This window comes from Pleurodeles waltl, chromosome 8 (genome assembly GCF_031143425.1).
Source record: "Pleurodeles waltl isolate 20211129_DDA chromosome 8, aPleWal1.hap1.20221129, whole genome shotgun sequence".
In the NCBI taxonomy this organism is placed as follows: Eukaryota; Metazoa; Chordata; class Amphibia; order Caudata; family Salamandridae; genus Pleurodeles; species Pleurodeles waltl.
Genome location: NC_090447.1, coordinates 1,309,545,942 through 1,309,571,320, shown reverse-complemented (window position 1 = coordinate 1,309,571,320; position 25,379 = coordinate 1,309,545,942). Strand labels below are relative to the sequence as shown.

Sequence of the window (25,379 nt, the reverse complement as noted above, 5' to 3'; positions counted from 1 at the left end):
AAAAGAGAATAAATGGGGGAAGCTGCTTGATGGCATTGTAGGCAGGTGCCAGGACTAGAGTAGATGCTAGTTTCTAAGTAGGTGACAAACTTAACTTCCCTAAGCCAAGTGTTTTGGGGTTGGCAGATTGATTTGTGGCTGTTGAAACAGAATTGTTCTCCTTTTATCAAAAGCAACAAGGAGTACTGAAAAGTTATCAATAGGTGGAAAACAACATTGTACATTTGGTGTTACAATTTTTTAAATAGACCAAAATACCTGTTCTGTGATTGTGTACTTGTCCACCAAAACAGGTGCATTTGTACTTCTAACAGAAAAAGTGCTTGTTGAAAGTTAATGTAATACTATAGAAATGTGTTGTGTGCCCTGTGTGTAGAATAGTACAAATTTAGCAACAAATGTATTTCCACAATTCAAATATTTTCAAAATGCTGTACCAGTAACAGAATTATACCAGTAGTTTGTTTCCTTTTTAACGACTAATTAAATGCACTGATTTGATCCTATTTAATCAACCTTTAACAGAGCTGCTTTCATTGCAGGCATGCATGCTTGTATTTCAACCAGATTTCGATACCGAATCTGAAGAACCAGAATTCAATGAAGTCATTATTTGTTTAGATTGCTCCAATTCTATGAGCTCGGTCTTTCAGCAGGCTAAGAAGATTGCACTTTTTGCACTGAAAATGTTTAGTAACGACACATCCCTGAATATTATCAAATTTGGCACAAGTAAGTAAGTTTAACATTTAACTTTCTAGTGTAGGACTCATACAAATACGTATTTTTAACATTGGCATTCTTTTCTTGCTTGTACTGCAGATTATAGTTTCTTATTCCAGGTTTATGGTCCTGTTACTTTAAGGAGCTGTTCGCAGAATATAGTACTAGTTCATTCTGATTATCTGGTGCTAAAGCACTGAGATGATAGGGTAGAACGATTCTAAATGTTGCTGAGTTAAAAAAAAAAAAACATTTGCCAGGAAACACACAAAAACCTTAAGTAGATATCTGTTGTATGTTTATTGTTGTTCTGTTTACTTTATGTCCCTTCTGTGTAAATTGAGCATGTGCCATTTGCAAGGGTTTTTGTATAGTTTTGGATGCAATTAACAGCCAATAACAGTATATACTCAGATATTTTCTCAAACCTCATCAGTCAAAAATGTAGGAATCAATCCTCTTTTACCACCAATCCCTGTTAGAAAAAGTTACATTCTTGAGTTTATTGATGTAAGGTGTTGTCTGTTTTCTTACCAGCCCCTTGCCCTTCAGCCACTCACCTCTTTCCTCTGCCTTACAGATGTGTACTTGACATCTTGTGCTCACCCTCTGGTAGCTTGGCACAGAGCAGGCAGGCTTAACTTAGAAGGCAATGTGTAAAGTATTTGTGCAATACTTCATACAGTAACACAGTGAAAACACCACAGAAGGTACTTCACACCAGTTTAGAAAAATAGATAATATTTATCGGAATAAAATAAGATCAAAACAACACAATCCAACATACCCAAGTCAAGATATCACTTTTTAAAGGTTTAAATGAGTCTCAATCCTTCAGAATCATTGGTTATATCCTTGTAACACACAGTACCTGGGATGCGTCAAAAATAATGACGCACGGGGGCTGCAGAGGAGGAGATGCATTGATAAGGTGCTATGTTAGATTTTCCGTCACAGCACAGACGATACGTCATTTCTTTCCACGCTGCAAGATGATGCATCGATTTCCAGGAGCGCAGCCTTAGTTCCTCACTGCCATGCGGGGATATTTGGACACCCAGGGACCATGTGTTGAAAATTCTTGGCACGCTGGTAGAAGGAGCAGGCAATGCATCGATCCGGTAGGTGATGTGGCGATTTTTCCGCCACGAGGCAGGTGCTACGTTGATTTCTGCAGGCATTGCATCGATTTTCCAACACATGGGGAATTTCTTCTCTGGAGTGAAGTCTTTCTGGCCCCTAGACTTCAGAGTAGCAGGCAAGCTCAGGCCAAGCCCTTGGAGAGCACTAGTTGGGAAGGCAGAGTCTATCCTCAGAGTCAGGGACCAGCAGGCAGCAGGCCAACAAGCAGGGCTGCAGTCCTTTTCAGCAATGCAGTCCAGAGGATTCCTTTGGGTAGCCAGACAGTCCCTCCGACAGAGTCCAGCTGTAGATCCAGAAGTATCTGAATTGGTGGGGGTCAGAGACCTACTATATATACACCCAACAATGCCTTTGAAGCCCAGTTCTGTCTGCCAGGATCCCAGTGTGGGGTTATCAGACCTTGGTGTGAGGACAGGCCAATGGCCTTTGAAGTGTAAGTGAGAGCCCCTTTACTCTTCCTGCCCAGGGAGACCCATTCAGTATGCAGATGAATGCAGATGTGACTGAGTGTCCAGTGTTTATGGCTGCCTGGGTGGAATGCACAAGGGGAGCTGTCAACCAGCACAGATCAGACATGAATTGAAGACAGGCTGTAAGGCACAGATGGCATTAATTGCAGAAAAACACCCACTTTTTAAAGGTGGCATTTCTAAAATAGTTATATGAAATCCAACTTCACCAGTAAGCATGATTTTCTATTTCCATTCTGGCCATACTAAATATGACAGGGCTATTCCTTTCAGATCAGAATCTAATACTTAAAAGTATATAAGGACAGTTCTAATGGCCTCCTGTGAGAGGAGCCGGCTTTACAGTAGTGGAAAACAAATTTCTGAGTTTTCTTTACTACCAGGACATATAAAATGCACAAGTACATGTCCCGGCTTTAAACAGCACCCTTTCCTATGGGTTACTGAGGACCTACAATAGGGGTGACTTATATGTAGAAAAAGGGGGGTTTAAGGCTTGGCAAATAGTTTTAAATGCCAAGTCAAAGTGGCAATGAAACTGCCAAACAGGCCTTGCAATGGCAAACCTGAGGCATGCTTAAGGGCTACTTATGTGGGTGGCACAATCAGTGCTGCAGGCCCACTAGTAGCATTTAATTTACAGGCCCTGGGCACCGCTAGTGCACTTTACTAGGGATTTACAACTAAATCAAATATGCCATTTGGGTAGGTGGCAATGTTACCATGTTTAGGGGAGAGAGCACATGCACATTAGCACTGGTCAGCCGTGGTTAGGTGTGCAGAGTCCTAAAACCAGCAAAAACCGGGTCTGAAAATTGGAAGCAGGCAGGAATAAAGTTGGGGGATGACCACCCTAAGGTTGTCAGGTGTAACAACCATGTTTCATTTTTTTACCAGTTCTTATAGTAGGTAATATCTTTAACCTTACCTTGCTGCTGACATACCTACAGTGGGTGTGGGCACAAGAAGTGAGCTAAGCAAACATGCCTTGTCAACATGGTCAAGTGCATGCAGGCAGGCAACATGATTTCTGCCTGCACTCTGATGTGAACTTTTCTCGGATCCAAAATTGGTTAATTCAGTTATAGAGTGGCCAACTCAAAATAAGATGGCAGACCCCTTTAACAAACAAAAAGATAATAAACATGGTTAACAGTGCTTTGCTAGTCAGTGCTGGCTTACTTCTCACCTGTTGCTCAGAGAAAAATGCTATTGTATTATTGTTGATTAGCATGCAGATACACAGTGAACTGGTTTACAGCGCCTTGATTTCAGGAGAGGTTGAAATGTAGTTTTGCAGAAAAAAGAATGGGTATACAGCAAACAGTGCTTGTAATTACTATAGCAAAATAAGTGGGGCCTGCTACAAGTGGGGGGCCTTACTTGTTTGATAGGAGTATAACGTGTTAATTGGGGCTCTGGTATGCCTCACTGTGCTTGAATCCTAAAAGAGAAATACAGGATTAATTCAGTCAATATGTTTGACAGTAAAAAGCAGTAGAATTAGCAAATTATCACTATTAACCATAGGCTGTCACCATCTGTCGGGTTGCTGATGGCTGGTGAGTCAGGGGACATCTGGAAGCTTAATCCAATTAGGAGGTCTCCAGGACTCAAGGAATTCAGGATGATGGAAGGATTGTAGACGAATGGCAGCTCTTCAGCAAAAGTCTTTCACAGAAGGTTCCAATTAGAGTACGAAGAACACAATAAACAGTGCGCACAAGCGGGTACCGGTGTGACTGAAGGGGAGTGGTGAGAAACCTGCCAACACTATATTGCCAGGCAAGTAGAATACAGACTGACAGTCTTTTATCCTTGCTGCCAGTCTTGACCTGGGAGTTTTTGATGATTCATCAGTTTCTTGCACTATTCGGAAACAGACTGCCACATCTTGGATTGGAATACAGTGTAACATTGATGACATACACAAGCCGTCCGCGAAAGCCACCATGATCATGGCACTCTTTTCTGCTTTTCTACAGCCTTCTTTTGTTGCACACCGTCTGACTCAGTAAGTCCTGACAAGGGTTATTTATAACATTTGAAAGTATATTGGAAACACCTACCCATTGAACATACAGGGCTTCTCCCCCTTTTCTTATTTTGCGCAGGCTCATGTGATACTCCTGTGAGCCATAAGGAATGATGCTTTATATTTTTGAACTTTGTAGAAGCAATTCATGATCACAGGCTTAGGGTCCTCAGAAAGAAGATCATATCTACTGCAGTACTTGTGGTTGAAGGGACCATTATTGCTATTAGTTAGAAGCACTAGAGGATGACTAGAAACTCAATCTGTAAAATCAGATTATTAAAATATTAAAGGATCATGCTCGTAACTAGTAATATATGCCATTTGAAAGACACTGATAAGTGCCTTAACAGCTTCCTGGATAGGTAAGATGTTCACAGATTAAATTATTATACGCACAAGTATTTTGAAACATAAAGACATTCATGTTTAAGCAGGAATCCATGTTTAGTTGAAAACATAGCCTTGCATACAGAGCATACATGCAAACATATCATTTAACCTGCCAGGAACGAATCTGGGGGTATGATGTATATGTCTCAGAAATTAAGTGAGAAGAGTGACACACAAAGGTCCAAGAATATTTCCATAGGAGGGTGATTTAATTGTGACAACTGTTCTATTTGGACAGGGATTTCCAAACTATGTGGTAGAATAGGCCATTTCTATGGTTTCCAGGAAAAATCAAATGAAAAAGGTTGGTAATGTATAGAGTGGCTGCAGTGACTTTAGAGAAAAGAGAAATAACAGAGTGGATGTGTGCAGTATAGAATGGAGTAACATCTTGGTGTAAAAATGAGTTTGTAGAAAGCATTGAAGCAGTTATTCGGGAAGTGATTTATGTTGGGAAAGTAGGTATATCGTGGGAAAAAGTAAGTATACTATGGAGGGCTCGCCAAGGCTTTTTGTGTAGTAGTCCACAGTTTTGTAATCTAATTCCTTGATAGTTGATTATGGACAAATTGTAGGCTATGCAAGATGTCAGAGTTGTTGCGCCTTGTGGTTTGAGTCACAAGCTAATGTAAATAGCTCCTTAGGTTCTTCTAGAGAACAGGACAACAAGAAGTTCTCTTCTCTGTCCTTTATTTCCTCATAAAGACATGAGGATGTGATAGGTTTCTCTTAGTCTTTTACTTCTTCATAATGACGCAACAGTATTTTCATAGTCCTTTATTTCCTCATAAAGACACACATGTACATGTTCCTTTCACATGGTCCCAAAGCAAACTGCGGCTTGATGTATGGAGTCCATAATTCCTTTCTTATAGAGTCCCTCCAATCCTTGGTTACTATGAGTTTCTTTGCTCAGGATATCCAAATGTCGAGACTTGGCGAGTTGATCTTAGAAATCTGCAAGGAAAAGATGAGGAGATGTCAGAAGGGGGTTCTGGTCGCCAGACCATCTCCCCTTCCCTTGTTCTCGTGAATAGTCCTCCTCCTTTCCTGTAGGAAGCTAGCTATCTATGTGGTGTACTAAAATGAATTACACCATGCAGAGAGTCCAGTGGATCCCCAGTTGGTTTGCAGAGGCAAAAGTAGATGGGTCTAATGCTCTATTTTTGTGGTAGTGTGGTCAAGCAGTTAGGCTGTGCTAAGCATCTGTTGTACTCACAGGGGCAACAAATGAGACACACACTCAAAAAATAAATTCAAGACCAATTTAGAAAAATAACATTTGCTTTTATATATATTTTGAACCAAAGAACTTGGTTTTAAGGTAAGTGCGTTTTTCAGGAAAAATACTTTTCATTTTCAGAAGTCGACAGTGCACGTTTTTGAGTTTTCTCTGTTATCCTATGGGGGAAAGCAATGTCCAGCAAACACAGGGTTACAAATGACCTACTTGGCTAATCTCCTGGGGTTAAGGTAAATACTCGGCACTAGGCACTGATCAGAACCACACTAGCAGGTCACTCCATGTGGCACTGGGGCAGCCAGGTGCAGAGGTACAGCAAGGTGTCGGGTACCCATTGATTCTCACTGGGAGATGGTCTTCTTGACAGGCTGCAGGCTCTGGCTAGGATGCCAGTCGAAGACAACAAACAGGTGAGTTGAAGACTTCGGGTGCTCTAGGAAATGAATGCACCTTTGGTCCTTTTCTCCAGGGCCCAGGGGCGACGGGTATAGGGGCACACCTCCTAATCTGACTAATTTTCCCATCTGTGCTGCCACCAAAGGTTGGGTTGGTGGGTTGGTCATCTCTGCCATCTGGAGAGACCTGGGTTGCATTACAAAGGTGGCTAGGCTTTCTGCCCTCAAATGTCCATCCTGCCTGGGAGAGGTGCAAACACCCCACCCAGTGCAGGCTTTTGTCTTTCACCCTCGAGAGTGCTGGCTGTCAACTTGGGGAGCCAGAAACATTTTTAGAGTGGCTGAACTGGTCAGGACCAGCCAGTCAATACATTAGTAGCGGGTAGGTTTTTAGGGGGCAACTCTGAGTTTGGGTCAGTTTATGGTGTACACCTGTGGTCTGGGGGAGTACGAAATCACCCAAGCTAAGTGATAGAAATCTTAAAGTGCCCGTGTGCTGAGGTGTTATCTAGCTGCATGTCCCATAGGCTAACACAGGACTGTCACAAATGGAATTTTAAGGATTCAAAACCCTTCCAAGCGGACCCCGAGGAAACTGGTTGGCTCAAGGAAGGTTCGATAGGGCCCGCACCCGTGGAGGCCCAAAGTGGAGTACCTACACCAGGGAGCCCAAGTCCATAGGGGTGAAGTGACGTTGAAAAACCTTGATTGGAGTCACTGGGAGCCTCTGTAGTCCAGCTGCTGTTACGACCCGTGGCTCAAGTGGACCTGTGGGCAGGCACAAAGCTTGCCTGTGGCTTCCAGTTCCTGCCGTTCCAGATTGATCCAGTGACACCACAGCTGCCTGGGATTTTCCACGGGGGTTTTCCTGACTGGATTTTCTCATTCACCGTTCTTCCCCTCACCAGAAGTCCCGCCCATCCCAGGACCTACTTAATGCAGGCTGCAGCAAGACTGCGCAGCGGGTGTGCCAAAGGCAAGCCCATCTGTCCCTGGACCGTGCCCAACTCCATGACCCCTGGCCCTCACTCCCCCCGAAGATACACAGTCGCCGAGCTCTACACCCTCAACCCCGGATGCCACAACAAACATTGCCACCTCGCTGACCCACACTCCACATTAGGGCCCATTACCTTCACCCACTGCCATTTCACCTGCCACACACACCAGCCCACTAACAAGCTCCACCCCTAACACACCACAGACACCACCAGAACCAAAAACACCAACTCACATGGGCCCTTCTCAATACACACTCACTATGCAAGGATTCCACTGAATTATGGGACCACATCGCCACCCTTGCACCTGCCATCGTCTTCCTCACTGAGGCCTGGCTCAATCACACATCCACCCCAGACATTGCCACAACGATTCCTGATGGATATAAAATCACTCACCAAGACCACACCAACAAGTCGGGAGGAGGAATAGCCATAATCCACAAAGAGACCATACTGTGCTTTTAAGAGGTTGCTGGTCCTGCAGGATGCGTCACATTTTTGTAGCAGGGCTTCAGAGGCCTGTAGGGCTGGGGCCGAATCAGTTGGCGTCTTAAGTCTTCACTGCTGGGGATCAGCTTAGCAGTCCTTCTTTCTTCCTGTCATCTTCTTGAGGTCACCAGGAATCTGACGAGCTTCAGGGGAGCCTGTAAATCTTGGAATCTGATAAAGACTTCTAATTGCAGATTCCTTACCTTTGAATTTCCCCAGGCGTCAGACTGGATCCGGAGAATTTTTCTTTGAGCAGTACCCCTGCGCGCTGTTAGGTGGCGTCGGTTAATTCTGCGGATGTCGTGGTCACCGTAATGACATCGCCGTCATATATAAGCACCACCCCGGCTCGCTGACGTCAGCTCTTTTCTTTTCGCGCTATTCCCATACTTTGGGATATGGTTGCGCAAGCGCTGCCCCAATTTTCAGAAGAGGCCCGGAACGTTCTCTCCCAAGCCATGACAGGCTGGAGAGAGGCAGCCAAGTTCATGATCTGTTGTGGACTGATACGTCCGACTCACTAGGCAGATCTGTTGCATCGACGGTGGCACTGAGATGCCACGCCTGGTTGAGGAAATCTGGCTTTTCGGGGGATGTCCAGCAATCTTTGATGGACATGCCCTTTGATGGCACTCGTCTCTTCAGACACAAGGCGGGCTCAGAGCTCTAGCGCTTTTAGGATTCCAGGTGTAGGAAATTGGCTCTGTATATACTATCTCAAAGTGAGAGATAGGGTGCACAGAGTCCAAGGGCTCCCCTTAGAGGTTAATAGTGGCAAAATGAGATAATACTAATGCTCTATTTTGTGGTAGTGTGGTCGAGCAGTAGGCTTATAAGAGGGTAGTGTTAAGCATTTGTTGTACACACACAGCAATAAATAAGGAACACACACTTAAAGACTTAACTCCAGGCCAATAGTTTTTATATAGAAAAATATATTTTCTTAATTTATTTTAGAACTTCAAGATCTGAGGTAAGTACATAAAATGCAAGGTACTTCACATAGCTAAGTGTGGACCTTTGATTTAAAACATTAGTACACACGGTTTTAGTTAAAATGGCAATAAGCTATTTTAAAAGTGGACACTGCAAAAATAAACAGTTCCTGGGGGAGGTAAGTTTGGTTAGTTTTCTCAGGTAAGTAATGCACTTACACAGTAGGTCTCCTGGGCATAGGCAGCCCACCGCTGGGGGTTCAAGGCAACCCCAAAGCCACAGCATTAGCAACAAAGGGCCTGTCAGGTGCAGAGGTCAAAAGAGGACCCAAAACACATAGGCGCCTATGAAGAACAGGGGTCCTCCGGTTCCAGTCTGCTAGCAGGTAGGTACCTGCGTCCTCGGGGAGCAGACCAGGGGGCTTTTGTAGAGCACTGAGGGACACACACACAAGCACACAAAACACACCCTCAGCGGCACAGGGGTGGCCGGGTGCAGTGCGTAAAGTAGGCGTCAGGTTTGCTATAGAAAGCAATGGAGGGACCCGGGGGTCACTCAGGCGATGCAGGCAAGGCACAGGGGGGCTTCTCAGGCCAGCCACCGACTGGGCTAGGATGAGGGCCCCCCTGTGCCTTGCCTGCATCGCCTCAGGTGGTTCCTCTCGGTCTAGGGGGCTGCGGGTGCAGGGCTTGGTCCAGGCATCGGGTTCCTTTGTTACCAGGCAGTCGCATTCAGAGGAGCCTCTGGATCCTCGGTGCAGGCGTCGCCGTGGGGGTGCAGGGAGGTCCACTCAGGGTGTCCACGTCGTTGAAGTTGCCTGGGAGTCCTCTCTGCGGTGTTGGTTGCCCTGGACTCGAGCCGGGACGTCAGGTGCAGAATGTGAAGACTAGTGCTTCTGGCGGGAAGTGAGAGTCTCTTTAAAGTTGTTTCGAAGTTGCAAGTTTGTTGATGTTTCTGAACAGTGCCGCTGTTCTTGGGAGTTTCTTTGTCCTTTCGATGCAGGGCAGTCCTCTGAGTCCTCAGAGGACACTGGTCCAGCTGGATGCGTCGCTGTGCAGGTTCTTTGAGTCTAGGGACAGGCCGGTAGGGCTGGGGCCAAGTCAGTTGTTGTCTCCGTCGTCCCTGCGGGGATTTCAGGTCAGCAGTCCTTCTTCTTTCTTCAGGTTGCAGGAATCTGATTTCCTGGGTTCAGGGTCACCCCTAAACACAGAATTTAGGGGGGTGTTTAGGTCTGGGGGGTAGTAGCCAATGGCTCCCTAACTTTTTGCCTTTTGTTGATGCCAGTTATGACTGAAAGTGTGCTGGGACCCTGCTAACCATCCCCCAGCACTAATGTACTTTCCCTAAACTGTACCTTTGTTCCCACAATTGGCACAGTCCTGGCACACATGTAAGTCTCTTGTACACGGTACCACTGGTACCAAGGGCCCTGTGGCCAGGGAAGGTCTCTAAGGGCTGCAGCATGTATTATGCCACCTTGGGGACCCCTCACTCATCACATACACACTGCCTCGCAGCTTGTGTGTGCTGGTGGGGAGAAATAGGCTAAGTTGACATGGCACTCCCCTCAGAGTGCCATGCCAACCTCACACTGCCTGTGGCAGAGGTAAGTCACTCCTCTAGTAGGCCTTACAGCCCTAAGGCAGGGTGCACTATACCACAGGTGAGGGCATATGTGCAAGAGCACTATGCCCCTACAGTGTCTAAGCAAAACCGTAGACATTGTAAGTGAAGGGTAGCCATAAGAGTATATGGCCTGTGAGCTTGTCAAACACAAACTCCACTGTTCCATAATGGCTACACTGAAAACTGGGAAGTTTGGTATCAAACTTCTCATCACAATAAATGCACACTGATGCCAGTGTGCAATTTATTGTAACATACACCCAGAGGGCATCTTAGAGATGCCCCCTGAAAACCAACCCAACTTCTAGTGTAGGCTGACCCGTTACTGCTAGCCTGCCACACACCAGACATGTTGCTGGCCACATGGGGAGAGTGCCTTTGTCACTCTGTGGCCAGGAACAAAGCCTGTACTGGGTGGAGGTGCTTCACACCTCCCCCTGCAGGAACTGTAACACGTGGTGGTGAGCCTCAAAGGCTCACCCCTTTTGTTACAGTGCCCTAGGGCATCCCAGCTAGTGGAAATCTCCGCCCCTCTGGCAACTGCCCCCACTTTTGGCGGCAAGGCTGGAGGAGATAATGAGAAAAACAAGGAGGAGTCACCCACCAGTCAGGACAGCCCCTAAGGTGTCCTGAGCTGAGGTGACCCCTGCCTTTAGAAATCCTCCATCTTGAGATTGGAGGATTCCCCCAATAGGATTAGGGATATGCCCCCCTCCCCACAGGGAGGAGGCACAAAGAGGGTGTAGCCACCCTCAAGGACAGTAGCAATTGGCTGCTGCCCTCTCAGACCTAAACACACCCCTAAATTCAGTATTTAGGGGCACCCCAGATCCCAGGAAATCAGATTCCTGCAACCTGAAGAAACAAGAAGGACTGCTGACCTACAAACCTGCAGAGAAGACGGAAGACAACAACTGCTTTGGCCGCAGCCCTACCGGCCTGTCTCCAACTTCGAAAACCTGCAACCAGCGACACATCCGACAGGGACCAGTGACCTCTGAAGCCTCAGATGACTGCCCTGGACTGAAGGACCAAGAAACTCCTGTGAGCAGCGGCCCTGCTCAAAACCAGCTACTTCTTTGCAACAAAGAAGCAACTTCCAAAGACTTCAAGTTTCCCGCCAGAAGCGTGAGACTTCACACTCTGCACCCGATGCCCCCGGCTCAAGACTCAAAGAACCAACACCTCAGGGAGGACTCCCCGGCAACTGCAAGCCTGTGAGTAACCAGAGACGACCCCCCTGATCCCCCACAGCGATGCCTGCAGAGAGAATCCAGAGGCTCCCCCTGACCGCGAATGCCTGTAACAAGGGACCCAATGCCTGAAACCAGCACTGCACCCACAGCCCCCAGGACCTGAAGGAACCGAACCTCAGCGCAGGAGTGACCCCCAGGCGACCCTCTGCTTAGCCCATGTGGTGGCTGTCCCGATAAGCACATTGCCCCCGGCTGCCCCTGTGCCGCTAAGGGTGTGTTTTGTGTGCCTACTTGTGCCCCCCGTGCTCTACAAAAAACCCCTGGTCTGCCCCCGAGGACGCAGGTACTTACCTGCTGGCAGACTGGAACTGGAGCATCCCTGTTCTCCATAGGCACCTATGTGTTTTGGGCACCTCTTTGACCTCTGCACCTGACCGGCCCTGAGCTGCTGGTGTGGTAACTTTGGGGTTGCCTTGAATCCCCAACGGTGGGCTGCCTATGCCCCAGGACTGAGACTTGTAAGTGTTTTACTTATCTCCTAATCTAATCTTTACTTACCTCGCCTAGGAACGGTTGATTTTTGCACTGTGTCCACTTTGAAAATAGCTTATTGCCATTTTTACAAAGACTGTATATGGCATTGCTTTTATTCAAAGTTCCTAAAGTATCTAAGTGAAGTACCTTGCATTTAAAGTGTTTACTGCAAATCTTGAACCTGTGGTTCTTAAAATAAACTAAGAAAATATATTTTTCAATAAAAAAACCTATTGGCCTGGAGTAAGTCTTTGAGTGTGTGTTCCTCATTTATTGCCTGTGTGTGTACAACAAATGCTTAGCACAACCCTCTGATAAGCCTACTGCTCGACCACACTACCACAAAATAGAGCATTAGAATTATCTAATTTTGCCACTATCTTACCTCTAAGGGGAACCCTTGGACTATGTGCACACTATTTCTTACTTTGAAATAGTATATACAGAGCCAACTTCCTACACCGCTACTTTCTGGTGCCCAAAAAATACAAGGGTCTTTGCCCTATCCTAGACCTCCGGTCCCTCAATCTCTTCCTCAAGAAGGAGAAGTTCAAGATGTTAACCTTTGCTCAGGTCCTTTCTGCCCTGGACCCTAGAGACTGGATGGTTGCGTTGGACTTGTAGGACGCCTATTTCCTTATTCCCATCCTATTGGCCCACAGACGTTACCTACGATTCGTAGTAGGTCACAAGCACTTTCAGTTCACCATGCTCCCCTTTGGCCTTACCAGTGCCCCTTCGGGTGTTCACTAAAGTGATGGTAGTGGTTGCAGCTCATCTGCGCAGGTTAGGGTCTTCCCCTACCTCGACGACTGGCCGTTGAAGGCAGACATGCCCCAGAAAGTAGTCTCCCACCTCCAGACTACAGCGAACCTCCTGCATTCGCTGGGGTTCACTATCAACGAGCTGAAGACACACCTGACTCCCTCTCAAATGCTCCCTTTCATCGCAGCTGTTCTGTACACAGTACAGTTTCGGGCTTATCCTCCTGAAAAGCGAGTCCAGGATATTCGGGCTATGATACCAATGTTTCAGCGTCTATCCTGGATTTTGGTGAGAATGACTCTGAGGCTGCTGGGCCTCATGGCCTCCTGCATCCTGCTGGTCCAACATGCCAGCTGACATATGCGGGCTCTGCAGTGGGACCTGAAGTTCCAGTGGGCGCAACATCAGGGGAATCTCTCCGACATTGTTCAGATCTTGGAGGAAACTGTGAAAGACGTGCAGTGGTAGTTGCTGAATTCTGACTGGGTCAATGGCAGATCACTCTCCCTTCCCCAACCAGATCTCACAGTAGTGACAGATGCATTACTGTTGGAATGGGGCAGCCACATGGGAGAGGTGGAGATCAGAGACCGTTGGTCTCCAGTGAAGTCCGGGTTCTGGCGGAGTCGGGCTCCACATCAACCTTTTGGAACTCCTGGCGATCCAACTTGCATTGAAAGCATTCCTTACCTCTCTCAAAGAGAAAGTGGTGCAGGTGTTTACCGACAATACCACAGCTGTGTGGTATTGCAACAAGCAGGGTGTAGTAGGGTCATGAACCCTTTGTCAAGAGGCTTTTCGCTTCTGGACATTGCTGGAAAGCCAGGGCATTTCCCTGGTGGTTCAATATCTGGCGGGCTCTCTGAATGCCAGAGCAGACGAACTCAGCCGCCGATGCGTAGTCGATCACGAATGGCGTCTCCATCCAGAGGTGGCACAGGGTCTCTTCCAGCAGTGGGGAGAGCCTTGGTTAGATCTGTTCTCCTCCGCAGAGAACGCGCAATGTCAGCTGTTTTGCGTGTTGGAGTTTCCAAGGTGGCACTCGCTCGGCGAGGCTTTTCGTCATGAGTGGAACTCAGGCCTCCTGTACGCCTTCACGCCAATACCATTTCTGCCCAGAGTTCTGAAGAAGATCAGGCAAGACCAGGCCCAAGTAATCTTGGTGGCTCTGGACTGGGCACGAAGAGTCTGGTATCCTGAGCTCTTGAGCATTGCCATCGATCCTCCGATCAGACTGCCGCTTCAGGAGGATCTTCTGTTGCAGCAGCAGGGGGCAGTTTTCCACCCAAACCTGTCCAGTCTCTGTCTCCTTGTGTGGAGATTGAGTGGCGACAGTTGACGGCTTTTGACCTTCCACCTGAAGTCTAGAATGCCATCTTGGCAGCCAAACGTCCCTCCACCAAAATGGTATACGCCTATATTCGTTGGAAGGAATTTGTGGCATGGTGTATCAACAAATCTGTTGATCCCTTCTGTACACCTCTCTCAGAGGTTTTCCTCTTTATTCTCTCTCTTATCCAGCAGGGCCCTACTCTGGGGACCCTCAGGGATATTTGTCTGCCATCTCTGCCTTCTTACGGCTACCAGACCAACCTTCTCTTTTCAAATCTCCCATTGTTGGGAGGTTTCTTTAAGGCCTCACTCATATGTTTCCTCCCGTCCCATTCAATATACCCCAGTGGGGTTTGAACTTGGTCCTCACATACCTCATGTGCGCCCCTTTCGAGCCACTCCACAATTGTCCTTTACAGCTCTTAAACCTTAAGACAGCTTTCTTGATTGCCACTTGCTCTGCTCGCAGAGTGAGTGAGCTTCAGGCTCTTTCTTCAAAGCCACCATTCCTAGCAGTGCATCCTGACAAAGTGGTGCTTCATACCAGGGCTTCCTTACTTCCCAAAGTGGTAACGCCTTTTCACGTAGGCCAATCTATCACCGTGCCTACTTTTTACGCACCCCCACATCCCTCTCATGAGGAGGAGAGACTCCACCGTCTGGATCCAAAAAGAGCATTCTAGCTAGATCGTACCAAAGATTTCCGGGTGGACGATCAACTCCTTGTGGGATATGTGGGTGCAAAGAAAGGGAAGGCAGTGCAGAAGAGGACCATTTCACAATGGGTATTCCTCTGAATCAAGATGTGCTACGCTTTGTCAAAAAAGCAACCCCCTGAGGGTTTGTGCGCTCATTCTACCAGAGCAACTGCTACTACCACAGCGTTAGCACACGGAGTTCCAGTCCTGCATATCTCTCAGGCCGCAACGTGGGCGTTCTTACATACGTTCACCAAGCACTACTGCCTGTGCGGTCCGCAGGGATGGCTATTTTGGCTGTTCAGTCCTGCAGGATTTTTTGGTGTGATTTTAGTTCGCAGCCCACCACTGGGGATGGTATTGCTCGGATATCTATTCAAAGGTAAGGAATCTGCAACTAGAAGTCTCTATCAAATATACAAGTTACTTACCTTTGGTAGCAATATATCTGGTAGAGACATATTTTAGTTGCAGATTCCTTACCGACTCGCCCATCCTCCCTGCAGTGCGAACTGATTTCTAGGGACAGGTACTTCCCTCTAAGGGCCTTAGTTTTGGCGCACCATTCTCAGTGTTCTTCATGGCTCCGCGTTACTGCCGTGAAAAGTTGTGAAAAGAAACTGACGTCAGCATGCCAGGGTTGCGCCTATAGATGACCGTGACATCATCACAGCGACCACAATGCCAATGACTCCCGCGGAGTCGACCAACCCATCTAACAGCCTGCAGGGGTGTACTGCTCGAAGAAAAATTCTCCGGATCCAGTCAGACGCCTGGGGAAATTCAAAGGTAAGGAATCTGCAACTAGAATATGTCTCTACCAGATATATCATTACCAAAGGTAAGTAACTTGTACTTTAGGGGCATTACAAGGGTTACATGGCATTAGCCAGTGGCTACTGTCCCTGAGGGTGACTACACCCTTCCGGTGTCCACTCCCTTTGAGGAGGGGGACACAGACCTAACCCTATTGGACCCTGTGCTCCAAACCAAGATGGAGGATTTTGCAAGGAGGGGGGTCACTTCAGCTCTGGACACCTTAAGGGTGGTCCCAGCTGAAGTGGTCACTCCTCATTGTTTTTCCTAACTTTCCCGCCGGACTTACAGCCAAAAGTGGGACTTTGTCCGGGGGGGCGGACATCTCCATTAGCTGGAGTGCCCTGGGGCACTGTAACAAGAGACGTGAGCTTTTGAGGCTCACCGCCAAGTGATATAGTTCTTTCACGGGGAAGTGTGAAGCACCTTCACCTAGTGCAGGCTTTGTTTCTGCCCACAAAGAACATGCAGGCTCTCAACCCATATGGCCAGAAACCTGTCTGGAAGTGACAGACTGGCACAGACCGGTCAGTCATGCCCTAGATGTTTGGCTAAAATGCAGGGGGCATCTCTAAGATGCCATCTGGGTGCATTTTCCAATATATCCAACACTGGCATCAGTGTGGGTTTATTGTGCTGAGAAGTTTGATACCAAACTTCCTAGTCTTCACTGAAGCCATTATGGAGCTGTGGAGTTTGTGATGTGAAACTCCCAGCCCATTTACTCAGTATGGCCGCACTGTACTTACAGTGTCTAAGAATGGACTTAGACACTGTAGAGGCATATTTCTCATGTAACTATGCCCTCACCTGTTGTATAGGGCACCCTCCCTTAGGGCTGTAAGGCCAGCTAGAGGGGTGACTTACCAATGCCACAGGCAATGGTTTGTGGGCATGGCACCCTGAGAAGAGCAGGGTGCCATGTCGACTTTTTCTTTTTCTCCTTGCCAACACACACAAGTTGCAATGGCATTGTGCATGTGCTTGGTGATTGGTCCCCCAGGGTTGCATAATACTTGGTGCATCCTTTGGGGACCTTCCCCGGTCTCAAGGCCCTTGTTGCCATTGGTACCTTTTACAAGGAACTTCACTGTGTGCCAGTGGTGTGCGAATTGTGGAAACAATGGTACAGTTTCAGGAAAGAACACTGGTGTTGGGGCCTTATTTGCAGGATCCCAGCACATTCTCAGTGAAGTCAGCATCAAAATCAGGCAAAACATGGGGGTTAACCATGTCAAAAAGGGACACTTTCCTACTTTTATTTTTGCAACACTTTGTGGTTCCTTTCATGTGTGATAAACTACTGTGGGACTTCTGTGGTATTGCAAGTGCTTCACACCCCTCCTGGATTAGTCTTGGCTACTCACCACAGCTACCACTAGAGAGTCCTGAATATCTAGACACTGTAACACTATCTAATAAGGGCTGCCTGGACCCAGTATGAGGTTTAGCCCCATAGTTGTCCACCACACACTGGCCCAGCCTCCTACATCAACCCCCTTACAAAAGGGAAGGGCACTTTTTTTTGTAAACATATTTTTATTGAAATTTTAGTTGTCTAATGATCATGCAATCGTAGTAAAATACAACTTTTTGCAATACAGTGGCTTAGCTCAATCCATTCTTACCGGGCCCACTACTAAACTGGGTCCCTAAGAACTCACCCAACTACCCCCCACTTTTAACCATCCCAACCTCTTCCTCCCCCCCCCCCACCCTAGTGAGCCACATTTTGTGGGTTGGGATGAATATTGTGCATTGAGGTCATATGCGTGCTACCACTTCTTGTGTATGGTATTGTCAGGTTCCTAATCAGTAGAGATGTCTGTTATCAGGTGTGTGTAGTGCTTTCCTCTTATCTGGTTTCTAAGCACTAACATAACACAACAGAAATGCACTTCTGAGGTCAAAGAAGACTTTTATTGTTGTTAATTCTTCCCCAACCACAATTTTTATGTATGACGAATTAATAGCTTTCAAGTCCACGTTAATCAAACAAAATATATCAGTTTGCAATATACACAGCAGGTTATATTTATAAGATATTGAATGCAAAGCAAAACAAATACTTCACCGTGTGGGAACTATCTACAGCTTCATCTTTCTAAGGTCTGCAAGCTGATGACCCCTGTCAGCCGCGAGAAAGAGAGATTCATCTACCCACACGGGATTGCTGGCAGCCTGCGCCAAGCTCCAGCACGAGGTCCGGCAGATTCGAATCTGACCCTCTGCAGCCTGTTACATTCGTTACAAAGGTGTGCCCCCTCCTCTCAGACCTGGGAAACTGAGCAAGCCTTTTGGAGACTGGCCAGGTCTCCAAGACTACTCCTGTTCCCAAGCTCAAGCGAAGAAAAAACAACACCCATGTACTCTCTCTTATCATGTCTAGTCTACTGTGAGAAAAACATCTTGGTTCTCTGGTGCAAAAACACAGCTTGGAAAAATACAGCTTGGATTCTCAACTGCAATGTCTAACTCCACGTTAAAGGCAATAGGCAGCTAACCTAAATATCAAATGCAATGTCATGTTAAAGGCAATAGGCAGCTAACCTAAATATCAAATGCAATGTCTAGTGTCATGTCAAAGCCAATAGGCAGCTGAGCTGAATACAAAATGCAATATATAATATCATGTCAAAGCCCATAGGCAGCTGAGCTGAATATAAAATGCAATGTATAATATCATGTCAAAGCCCATAGGCAGCTGAGCTGAATATAAAATGCAATGTATAATATCATGTCAAAGCCAATAGGCAGCTGAGCTGAATACAAAATGCAATGTATAATATCATGTCAAAGCCCATAGGCAGCTAGACTGGATACTTCATGTCAAAGCCAATAGGCAGAATACAGAATGTAATGGCTAATGCGATGTCAAAGCCCATAGGCGGCTAAACTGAATACAGAAAGTAATGGCTAATGCCATGTCAAAGCCCATAGGCGGCTCAACTGAACAAAACATACCATGTGCTACTGGTGAACATTGAGCAACTAATATGCGCAGTGGTGAAACACAAAGTCATTGGTCAAAACAAACTCCATCAAATGGCAGTACATTCCGCCCTTTGACCAATGAATTTTTGTTTCACATATCTCTTGTTTCAAACAAAAACAAAAAAAAACATCAGATCAAAGCAATCCCTGTAAAGCAATAGAAGTGAATTAACACATTGATTTCATAACCTTTCACATCAGATACATCTACATAGAAAAGACTGAGCAATTTTTTTTTCTCTGAATGAGTCTCTAATTCAACAGTGTTAGCAATTTGATGTGGCATGAGTTCTGCTCATGTAAAGGTGCACGGTCCATCTAAAAGGTTTTCTGGAAGGTAAGCAAAAGTCAGAGTTCCATACGAGAAGGGAAAAAAAAAAAAACACAGCTTAGTTCCAGTGGAGGAATGCAATCAAACAAGTTGAACTTGAACTGAAGGCGCAGTTTGCGCAAAATGGATCCATGGTGCTGGCACTTTCCTCAGCCAGGTTCAGGTTGGGGATTCGGTCCCTTCCCCGACCCCACACGCACACACCGGAAGGGGGACCACACAGCACACTCAGGGACAGTGGCGAAACGTGGTAGGATCTGCAAAAGAAACAAGTATGACTTTTCTTGCAAATAACATTTTTCATTTAAACTGCACCCTTCCTCTTTCTTTCCCTGTTTTATAATCAGCAGGACGTTTTTGAGGCCCTTTGTTATATTTTCTGCAGGTTCTGGAGGATCACTTGGGGCTTCAGCCCACACATCAGTACTGAGGTTTTTATCTGCTGCGCCACAGCTTCCCTTTTCTTGCACTGTCAGAAGGGCTGGGGCAGACTCCTTCTTTAACAAACCTCCATTCACTGCACTTTTGTCAAGTTGGGCCATTCTGTCTCCAATTTGTATGAATGAATCAGATTCTTTTCTAGGTATCAGCATAATTTCGATTTTTCCTTGGTAATTTGCAGCAATCACTCTCCCTAAAACCTGATCAATTTGCCATTTCGGTCCTGGTAACGTTCCTCTCCCCAACTGCTCTGTGACTGCTTGCATGACAGATTGCTTTTGTGCGTGCTGCACAGTTTTTATCAAAACTAGGGGAATGTGCATCTCTCTCATCTCTGCCCACCTGTAAGTGGCTTTTTCTCTCAGCTGTTCACATTTCTGGGGCACCCACTTAGCCATCCCCACTAAGGCAGAATTCTGGGTGTACACTTCTCTCTCTGAATTTTTCTCATTAACATCTGCAAGGTAATTGAACCAGTTAGGTGCTAAAACATTAGCCATGAACCAAAAATCAGTGTAAAAATGACACATCTCACGTAGCTCTTGCTTTAAAATCTGACACACATTATACAACGCTGTTCCTTCTACGGTGCCAGAAAACAACATTTCAGTCAATGAATCATTAGTAAAACAAACATGCTTTTTATCTTCAGTAGACACGAATTCAAATGGTGCACACAACTTCATTGATAACTCTTTTACCTGTGGTACTCTAGCCCTGTCTTGCAAGTACCAGATCCATTGTATGATTCTAGCTAGGGGCACTATTTTCTTTCCTTGTTCTTGATTTAAATGTACATAAGTATTTCCTTCTTGCACTGCGCAAAAACCTAAAGTCTGCATTATTTCATTTGCCAAATCACAAGCGCACAGCTGCATATTATTTTTCACAGTGACCATATACAAAAGTGTTAGGATTTCTCTCAAATGAGAGCTATTCTTTTTCCAAAAATCAAACAAGCTAATGAAACTCGGGGTGTCTTGCTCTAAAATCCTTCGTTTTACTTGTGCATTTTGCAACGGTAACTCGTAAATCACATTCTGGTCTCTCTCGTCCGTGTTATCAGTTAAGGAATGCATTTTGTCTGCCAAAAACCCTGGCTCACACGAAAACTCAGTGCAGCTCGGAGCTGTCTTAACCCCCTCATTACTGGAATGGGACAAGAAAGATTCTTCAAAAACAGCCCTTTTATAACTTTCAGTCGGGCTAATTTGCTCACGTAAATTCCTATTTTCATGTTCCAACTGCCTACATTTCTCCTGCATTTCTCTGTAAGCAGATAAAGGTATCCAAACCTTTCTGTCATCATTACTTCCAAAACACACGTTTTCTACATATGTACAACAGGCATTGTTTCTCAAAACATTATCAGGCATTTTAGCTACACATGCATTTTCTTCTGTAATTCCCCAAACAGAAAACAATTCACAGTTTTTCTTAGCACCATCAGGCAGTTTATCAACACATGTATTCTCAGACATGGTCTGCCGTGCTACTGTGATTCTCCAAACAGAACAATTTCTGTAATTCTCCAAACAACAAAAACAATTACACTTTTAAAGTGTGCACTTAGAAATCTACCAACTCGTCAACACCCTCTTAATCACCTCTTAATGACCGGCCCCACTTCTGGTACCAATTGTAGTGCTTTCCTCTTATCTGGTTTCTAAGCACTAACATAACACAACAGAAATGCACTTCTGAGGTCAAAGAAGACTTTTATTGTTGTTAATTCTTCCCCAACCACAATTTTTATGTATGACGAATTAGTAGCTTTCAAGTCCGCGTTAATCAAACAAAATATATCAGTTTGCAATATACACAGCAGGTTATATTTATAAGATATTGAATGCAAAGCAAAACAAATACTTCACCGTGTGGGAACTATCTACAGCTTCATCTTTCTAAGGTCTGCAAGCTGATGACCCCTGTCAGCCGCGAGAAAGAGAGATTCATCTACCCACACGGGATTGCTGGCAGCCTGCGCCAAGCTCCAGCACGAGGTCCGTCAGATTCGAATCTGACCCTCTGCAGCCTGTTACATTCGTTACAAAGGTGTGCCCCCTCCTCTCAGACCTGGGAAACTGAGCAAGCCTTTTGGAGACTGGCCAGGTCTCCAAGACTACTCCTGTTCCCAAGCTCAAGCGAAGAAAAAACAACACCCATGTACTCTCTCTTATCATGTCTAGTCTACTGTGAGAAAAACATCTTGGTTCTCTGGTGCAAAAACACAGCTTGGAAAAATACAGCTTGGATTCTCAACTGCAATGTCTAACTCCACGTTAAAGGCAATAGGCAGCTAACCTAAATATCAAATGCAATGTCATGTTAAAGGCAATAGGCAGCTAACCTAAATATCAAATGCAATGTCTGGTGTCATGTCAAAGCCAATAGGCAGCTGAGCTGAATACAAAATGCAATATATAATATCATGTCAAAGCCCATAGGCAGCTGAGCTGAATATAAAATGCAATGTATAATATCATGTCAAAGCCCATAGGCAGCTGAGCTGAATATAAAATGCAATGTATAATATCATGTCAAAGCCAATAGGCAGCTGAGCTGAATACAAAATGCAATGTATAATATTATGTCAAAGCCCATAGGCAGCTAGACTGGATACAGCATGTCAAAGCCAATAGGCAGAATACAGAATGTAATGGCTAATGCGATGTCAAAGCCCATAGGCGGCTAAACTGAATACAGAAAGTAATGGCTAATGGCATGTCAAAGCCCATAGGCGGCTCAACTGAACAAAACATACCATGTGCTACTGGTGAACATTGAGCAACTAATATGCGCAGTGGTGAAACACAAAGTCATTGGTCAAAACAAACTCCATCAAATGGCAGTACAGTGTGTTGTGCCTGGTCCTGTCAGTCCATTATTCAGTCAGGGGGTCAGGTCCGTTGGGGTCTCCTCTTCCATGGCTTCCATTACCACATCCAATCCCCTTGCTACTTCTAGTGGTCTCATCCCTTGAGAAGAATACCCCCCACACATCTAGCTCATTTTTTAAATTCCCTTTTCCATTGAGATATCCATGGGCCTTTCGGGTTTTTCCAGGTCATGGCAATTTCCCTTTTGGCCAACACATAGGCCAGGTCCTGAAATCTGCCAGTGACCTTTGTCTTGGACGTATGTGGGAACCATCCGAGTAAGCAATGGCCCATTGTACAGGGAATCACCCTGTCTACTGGCCTTGCCACTGACTGGGTCTCCTCCCTCCAGAGCATCCCTAGTGTTGGGCAATCCTAAAACATGTGCTTGAATTCTGTACCGAGCAATCCACACCTAGGACATTTTGCTCCGTCCGTGCAAAAATGCCTGTTGATCTGACAAAGGGTTAAATAAGCTTGATGCAGCGTGTAAAAGTTAATAAGCTTAAATCTGGCATTTCTAGTCGTTCTGGGGAAGCCCTCCAGTATTTGCTGCCATGCTTTGTCAGGAATATCGGTGCCCAGATCTCTTTCCCATTGTAGTCTAAGTTGGGTCAGTGGGAGGGTCTTATCTGCCCATATTCTACCATATAAATTTGTCACTGCTTTCATCTTACCCGTGGAGGTCGTCAGCTAGGTACAAGTTGTCTGCGTTGAGGGCTCTCCCAATCCATCCCACCAGTGACGCCGAATACCAGCAGTGACTGAGCCATAGAGCAAAAAATGACACCCTGGTAAATGAAACTCCTCTCTAAGGTCCTCGAATGTTGTCATTGTCTCTTCCTTAAACAGGGTGCCCACTGCCTGTACCCCTGCCGCATCCCAGGCTTGGAGCCCCTCTCATTTACTCCTATTCGGCAATGCTAGTATGGATAACAGTGGAAGGTCTGTGGAGTAGGGAGTATTTATCTTAAGTTTGCGTAAACAGCTTGTCCAGCGTTGAATCATGGTTTTCAATTCAGGAGAGTCCCCTGTCCTGCTGCTTCGACTCCCCAACAACACCTCCATAACCTCGCCCGCGGAGGAGTGAATATTTTCATTAAAGCCTCAGGCTCCTGTCTGCTTGCTATTCACTGTGTAAGCCATTTGAGCTATGCCGACAAATAATAGGCTTCAAAGTCGGGGACCACCAGCCCACCATCCGAGGACTGTCTTTAGAGTTTGGCCAATGCCACTCTCCTTCATCCACTGCCTCTCAGGAATGCTATGACTAGTGCTTCCAATTCCCTAAAGGTTGCCCTGGGTATCCATATGGGTAAGACTGTAAAAACATATAGTAGCCTAGGCAGAACTGGTATTTTAAGATGCGCCACCCTACCGGGTACAGACAATGGCAGGGTCTGCCAAAAAGTCATACTGGTCCTGACGGACTGCAGGGTCCTTCCCACACTGCCCTCAAGGATGTCCTGCGGGTCGTGGTACACCTTAACCCCTAAATAAGAAAGACATTGCGGTTCCCACATGACCGTATTCAGCCCTAGAGGGGGTGCTGCCGCAGGAACCAGCGGGAACAACCTGGTCTTGTCCCAGTTTACTTCCAGTCCCGAAAGAGTACTGAACTTAGAGAGCATCAGCTAGGCCCGCGGCAGGTCTCTATGCATATCCCCCCCAAAAATCAGCAGGTAATCGGCATATAAGGCCATTCATTGTCTTCCCCCACCTGCTCTTATTCCCTGGCCTCCCTCCCCTCCCCTCCTCGACCTGCAGCTGCCAGTGGCTCCGTCGCTAACGCAACAGCAACGGAGACAGGGGGCAGCCCTGTCTAGTGCCCGCTCCACTGATAGCTTTCTGATATTATCTGCCCTGTGCGCACTCTGGCCGTAGGTTTGGTATACAGTAACCGCACCCATGCAATATAGTCAGGCCCCAAGCCAAGCCTGGCCATCACGGCGTAAAGGAACTCCCCACTCTAGGCTGTCAAAGGCCTTCTCAGTATCCACAGTAAGTACTCCCGCCGTCTTGTCGTCATGGGCGGGGTCCCTCATGACCGCCAACAATCGGCATACGTTATCTGCTGTGTTTTGTCCGGTGACAAAACCTGTCTGGTCTGGGTGTATCAGTTTTGTCATGTGAGGGAGGAGCCTTGTCACCAAGATCTTTCTGGGAATCTTGTAGTCCAAATTCAACATGGATAGTGGTCTGTAAGTGCCGCATTCCGTAGGATTTTTACCAGGTTTTAGCAGAGGCACCACAGTCACCTCTCATGCTGTCGCCAGCAGTATTCCCCGCTCCTTGGCGGCCATATAGAGGGTATCCAGCCTTGGAGCCAGCAGTTCTGCATATACAGCATAAAACTCAACAGGGAAACCATCGTCCCCGGTGTCTTCCCCCTAGTTAAATCCTTGATGCCTCCCCTTGATTTCTTGTTGGCCCCTCCCAACTGCCATGCTGTGTCAGGTGTAAGTGCGGTGAGTTGCATCTGGGCCACGTAGGTCTTCCTATGATATAGGAGGGTACTTTTGTATAACCGCTGATAGAAAGCTAGAAATGTGCATTCATTTCTTCCTGTCCACAGATGCTGTCCCCCATGTCAATTTTCATTTCCAGTTTGATTGAGCCTCTCTGAGTCGGCAATACCACCCACTCCAACATACGGTCTGCCTGGTCCCTCTCCCTGTGGGGTCTTGTGATATAATTCCTGTAGTCGAAGCAGCGGAGACGTTCCACGCACTTCGCTACTGTTTCTTTTAGCTCCAGTATTGTGTGCTGGAAGTTTGGATTCTCCGGCCTGTTTTTCTCAGCCTCTCTCAGTTTGTCCTCTGTCCCCATGGTGTCTCTAAGTAGTGTTCTACATATCGGTACCACTCCCGCTATGCACCTCCCCCTCATCACCACTTTAAAAGCATCCCATTCTATCAAAGGATTTCTGTTTGTGG

The 25,379-nt window shown here is 46.4% G+C and overlaps 1 protein-coding gene across 4 annotated transcripts in view; it reads left to right on the top strand.

Moving 5' to 3' along the window:
• PARP4 (poly(ADP-ribose) polymerase family member 4) overlaps positions 1-25,379 on the top strand; it is a 1,744,976-nt gene that overhangs the window by 651,849 nt on the left and 1,067,748 nt on the right. For all 4 annotated transcript variants that reach the window (XM_069202293.1, XM_069202292.1, XM_069202291.1 and 1 more), the window contains exon 22: positions 543-732. In XM_069202293.1, the coding sequence (XP_069058394.1) occupies positions 543-732 (190 nt within the window). The remainder of the gene's footprint in view (positions 1-542; positions 733-25,379) is intronic.